We start from the raw sequence: 6,000 nt of genomic DNA, 5'->3' as shown, positions 1-6,000 counted from the left end.
CACCTAATTAGCAACTTTATTTCCATCTGCAACTTAAGCCCTTCTTGCCACATAATGTAACATATTCACAGTTTGTGGGGTTAGGACACTGACACCTCTGGAGGACCATTATTCTGCATACCACACCAGGCTTCCAGTAGGAAGGCATGGAAGCTTACCAAAACTGCAACTTAGCCCTCATGCAGCACCGCCGATTGGATCGAAGTGATCAGTGCCCACTCTATCTTTTTAGCAGAATAAAAGGCTGAATGCACTTTGGAAATGATGGTAGATCATCTGGAGTCTCTGAAAAACTTTATACACAATATCCAAATACTTGTTTAAGCACAAATTAAAAGATGCGCCAAGAGAACTGTGTGTCCAAGGACTAATAGAAAAACACATAACGTAAATAGATCCACCAATAATGCAGATATTGCGTCAGCAGACACACAGGACCTTTAAAAACTATGACTAATAGGACAAGAATATAGAGTCAAATGTGATGAAATAGAAGAAAACATGGTGAAAATAGTGGAAAAGATGGAGAATGTCATTGGAGAATTGGACTCTTTGAAGAAGAAATTAAATGGAAGTTCTAGAAGCAAAAAAGGAAATAATTCTACTACAGATGCAAGAAAAAGTGTCTTTGGGCTTCCTGTCTGTCTGATTGTGGCACCAAGAGTGAATGAGGAATGCAGGGATTGCAAAACCATGAAAAAGGAATTTTTGCAACTCAGAAATAGCCTTGTTAGTAGTTACTCCACAAAAGAAGCTAAAATGTGAGCTTGCATAAAAAAGAAAATAATTAACATTAATTTTTTGATAAATGGATTTAATAGTACAACAGATGCACAAAAGAAAGGACTAGCAAATGGAAGACAAGTCAATAAAAAAAATCCAAACTAAAGCCCAGTGCGAAAAAGATAGAGAGTAGAAATATTAAAAAAAATTACAGGAACTAGTCTAGTATAAAGGACACCTGGACAAAAACTAAGGGGGGTGGAAATGGGAGGGAGGTGGGGAACACTGGAGGGGGTGGGCTGGGATGGGAGTAAAAAACAGAAAATTGTACTTGAACAATAATTAAATAAATTTTTTAAAAGATACATGCTTGTTTTAAAAAGATTGCCCTATAAACACTTATAGTCACAGAAATAGAGTCAACAGAGAATAGGCAGAAGAAATATTTAAATAAACAATGGCTGAAAATTTTCCAAAAAGTGATGAAAAACAGCCCATATATTCACAGCTCATATACTCATATATTCACAGCTAGGGTAAAATCACACTGAGGCGTGCTGTGGTCAAACCAAGGAGCTACAGAAGGTAAGGAGAATATTTAAAACCAGCCAGAGGAAAAAGATACATTACTTTCAATGGAGCAACAGTTAACTTCTCAACAATAATTATGACAAAACAGTAAAGTGACATTATTAAAGTTGTAGAAGAAAAGTACTAAAATAATGAAATATTATACTCAGTGGGGAAAAAACTCTAAAAATTTGTTAGTTAAAAACATTTAAGACCCTGAGAAATTTCTTTGCCAGAAGATTTGTCCTAAAGAAAGAACTCTTTAGACAGAACATAAATGATCCCAGTTGGAAACATAGAAATTGAAGAAGGAGTGAAGAGCAATGAAAAGAGTAAATATGGGATGAAATATAAATAAATATTAACCTAAAAATAATATTTTATGACATTCCAAACTGTAAATGTAATGAAAAGTGCATAAAGATAATACTACAGACAAAAGAGAGTGAATGAACTTAAGATGTTATAAAGTCTCTAGCATCAGCAAGGAAGTTGTAGAAAAGATGATGTTTCTAGCCTGTGAGTCAAGGATGTGTGTTGTAATCTGTTGAGTACTCATTAAAAAAAGAGGGGAAGAATATGTAACTAACAGGTGAATAGAGAGGAAACGGTGGACTAAATTAAAAAAAAACTAAAATAAAAGACAACAGGAGGAAAGAGAGGAAAGGGAATTAAAAACAGCTGAAGCAAATAGAAAACATTAGTAACATAGTGGATAACACGAAATATAATAGTAGTTACATTAAATGTTAGTGAATTATTTATACCAATTAAAAGTCTAAGATTGTCAGATGGAATTTAAAAATATATGCTGCTTATAAAAGACACACTTTAAATATAAGGACACAGAAACACTGAATACAAAAGAATTTTTAAAACTTTACCATGCATACATAGCCAAAGGAAAGCTGGCGTAAGTACCCCAGTATTAGACAAAACTTTAAAGCAAGAAACATTATTGAGATGAAAAGAGGCATTTTATAATGATCATAATGATAAAAGAAATAACCTACCAGTAAGGTATCCCAATCCCGAATATGTATGCACTCAAAAACATAGTTTTAAAACATATAAAGCAAAAGCTTATGGAATTAAAAGAACAGACAAATTCACGATCATAGTGGGGAACTTAATACACCTCTCTTGAGTGCTAATAGAAAAATACGAAAAAAAGAAATCAGTATTAAAATATCAAATCACTATATTGTACACCTGAAACTAATATTGTATGTCAACTATGATTCAATTAAAAATGAAAATCTTCTCTGGCCAGGAAGGTCAGTTAGTTAGAGCATCATCCTGATATGTCAAGGTTGCGGGTTCAATCTCCAGTCAGGGCACATACAAGAACGCATAAACAAGTGGAACAACAAATTGATGTTTCTTTCTCTCTTTCCCTCTTCATCTCTCTCTTTCTCTCTCTAATCAATAAATAAAATTTAAAAAGAAAAATCAAAGATAGAGCTAAATAATACAATTTTCAAATATGGTTATATATATATATACAGATGTACAGATATGTTTATTATGTATTTTATGTATATAATATATTATATATATAGATAAGTATTTTATATATTATATATGCATGTATATAATACATGTTACATATAACAAATATAAGAAATACAAAAATGATATTTTTATGTAGTATCAATATATATAAATCTGTCATAAAATAGGTGGGACAGGTGCAAAAAATCCTAAACAAAATATCAAAAATCCAAGCTCAGCGATAAATAAAAAGCATTATATATAACAACCAAGTGGGGTTTATTCCAGATGTAATAGTAGTTTAACATTTAAAAGTCAATTAGAGTAGTTCACCACATTAACATAAAAAGCAGGAGAAATCATATGATTATCTGAATAGGTAAAAAAAAATACTTGGTAAAATTCAACTCTCATTCATGATTTAATAAAAAGAACAACCTAAGAAAGAAGAGGACTTCCTTAACTTGGTAAATAATACCTAAAACAAAACAAAACTAAATGCCAGCAAACATTTTACCTAATGGTGAATTTTTGGAGGCTTCACTCCTCTAGCACCTCTTTTATGCAGTAGGTACTGGACGTTCTAGTCAGTGCAATAAATCAAGAAAAAGAAATAAAATGACAAGGAGTGGAAAAGAAGCAACAACATGTAAATCAAATCTCTGCAGAACATGTCAATTCTAAAATTTACATTGGACTGCAAAGCCAGAACGACAAATAAATCCAAGTTCATCTTGAGGAAGAACAAACTGGAGGACTTTATACTATGAGATGTCAACACTCATTCTAAACACACAGAAATTGAGACAGTGAGACATTAAGTGGAAGAATTGATAGACCAGATCAGCAGAACATAACGGAGAGTTCAGAAACACCAATAAAATTATCTGATTTTTTACAAAGTTGATAATAAAGTGCAGTGAGAAAAGAATTATCTTTCTAGTAAATGGTGCTGGGTCGATTGGGCATCTGTGGGGAAGAAAAAAAAAATGAATTCAGGCTCCTGTCTTACAACATCACAAACACCAGTTCCAAAAATATTTAGGCTGTGTGGCTTGGCCTTTTCTTCTGTGACATGCTAGCTCACCCAGTCCTTCAGCTTATAGCTATAGTTACATAACACAAGTTAGAAGCTTTTAATTCATTCGTTAAATCCCAGACTTAATGAGTGAACGTTTGGGGCAGAAAACTTCATGTTAAGAAAAGTCATTTATCCGTGATGGCTTCCACTCATGATGGAGGCGTAGGCTAGCACAGCTCGTCTCCTCGCACAACCACAGCAAAATTTGCAACTAAACTACAAAACAGCTACCACTCGGAATCGTCAGAAAATCGAGCTGTATGGAAATCTAACAACCAAGGAATGAAAGAAGTCACATTCATGGAGACCGGTAGGGGGGGCAGAGACGCGAGGAGACAGATGGGGCTGCCCCACCACTCGCAGCAGATAGATCCTTTGCCGGGGGCTCCTTGATGAGTGTCTCACCAAGGAGAGGACCCGTATCCTTTCTCTGTGATGATGTTCAGCAGGGATTGCTGGTCTAGCCATTGCTTGAGTTCCTGACCAGAAATACGCTAGTTATTTCCACCTTATGACAGATGAGGATCCTGAAAATTGTGTTTAAAACGTTGTGTGTACATGTGCACATGCTTTCCTGGGGGAAGGGTCCTCAGTTTTCACTGCGCGAACTGTTCCCCACTCCCCAGGAGTGTATGTGCAAAATATGAAGCCCTCGAGGTCAGCGAAGTTTGGGCCCCGGTCGGATTGCTCCGGTCCAGTCCCGCGGGCTGCAGGGTTGCTTTGGTCTCACCTCCCAGGTGCAGACCCTCACCCCAGAGGTCCAGCCTCCCGGCTCTGGCTCTGGGCAGAGGGGGCGGCCTCGGGGTGGGGGTTGGGGGGCGGTCGGGCGAGTGGGAGACAACTTGCGGCTCTCCAGCCCCGCAGAGGGACCGGGCTTGCTGGCGATTTGGCCCGGGGAATGATGGGGGTGTGGCGAGAGCGACCAGCCTGAAAGAGCGAACCCCGTGGAAAAGGCAGATCCGCCCCTACCCGCAGCCCCGGGAGGGCAGGTAAATATCGCAGACGCTGGTAGGAGCCGGGTAGGTGTATCTCTCCACGGAGGATGAGGCTTGCCATCTGCACCCTGCTGTGCGCGGGGGCCCTGGGTGAGTGGCACTCTGGGATCCGGGGAGGGGGCAGGCCCTCCAGGCCTGGGACTGGGTGCTGGCGGAGGGTCAGCTGCAGCGGGACACTGCACTGCCTGGGTCTAAGGAGCCCCGTAGCAGTCTAGAGCCTGCCTGGCCCCCAAATGCCTTCTGCCCGAGGATGCACCCAGGCACCTGACCAACTTTGGTCCTAGCAGAAACCCCTTAGCCTGGTCAGGGCTGGGTTCACAAACCAGGACCACTCCTTGAATCCCGCCTGCCGCCAGATGTTGCACAGCTAAGAACGTTTGAATGGTTGAAAGAAGATCAAAAGAATAGTTTTGACATACGGAAGGGATATGAAATTCAGATTTCAGTGTCCGTAAATAAAATTTTATTGGAGCACAATCATGCTTATTCAGGTAGTGTTGTCCATGGTTGCTTTCAGGCTTTGAGGGCAGAATTAAGTCGTTGCCACAGAGACTGTGTGGCCTAAACTATTTACTTAGCCCATTACGGAAAAAGTTCATGACTGCTGACCTAGAGGCTGTTGATCTCCTTTACAGTGGAAGAAACTGGGACTGAGGAGAAGGAATTTTCCCAGGGCTCACTGGTTATTATTGAGAGGGATTTAGAGCGTGGAGCATGTGTTGGCTGTGCTTGATGCATCAGGTGTCTAACCAGAAGGGTCTTTCCTGCTCCGAACCTTACACCACCTCCCATCCCCACCACACATTAGGGAGGTGGTGGAACGCAGGGGAAAAACAGCCACCCTAGGATGGGATCCACCTGCCACTCAGCACTGTGTGACTCTAGGCTGTCCCTTGACCTCTCTGAGCTGTTTTCCTCATCAGTTCAGTAGGAATTGCCTTCTCACTATAAGAACATGGTTGCTGTGAAAGTGAAATTAGATAATGTATCTAATGGCAGAGCTCTAGACACAAGTGAGTTATCTAACTGGTAAAAATCCTGCACATAAATGTAGGTGTGGCCATTCTGTGTTGTGGGGTGGACAGGGCTCTTGGCTGGGTAACTGTACTGGTGCAAAGTCAATGAGCTCAGTCATAT

At 39.7% G+C, this 6,000-nt stretch overlaps 1 protein-coding gene across 1 annotated transcript in view; it reads left to right on the top strand.

The window, feature by feature from the left end:
• Positions 1 to 4,844: 4,844 nt before the first annotated feature.
• The window catches only part of LOC119048279 (inhibitor of carbonic anhydrase-like), a 40,674-nt gene continuing 39,518 nt past the window's right edge, over positions 4,845 to 6,000 (top strand). Inside the window, exon 1 of the mRNA XM_037143871.2 lies at positions 4,845 to 4,953. Within this exon, the coding sequence (XP_036999766.2) occupies positions 4,911 to 4,953 (43 nt within the window). The 5' untranslated portion in view covers positions 4,845 to 4,910. The remainder of the gene's footprint in view (positions 4,954 to 6,000) is intronic.

This window comes from Artibeus jamaicensis, unplaced genomic scaffold, assembly GCF_021234435.1.
Source record: "Artibeus jamaicensis isolate MK-2021 breed Jamaican fruit bat unplaced genomic scaffold, CSHL_Jam_final contig_519, whole genome shotgun sequence".
NCBI classification, from domain to species: domain Eukaryota; kingdom Metazoa; phylum Chordata; class Mammalia; order Chiroptera; family Phyllostomidae; genus Artibeus; species Artibeus jamaicensis.
The sequence above is the reverse complement of the archived record's forward strand: the minus strand, read 5'-3'. Positions and strand labels throughout refer to the sequence as shown.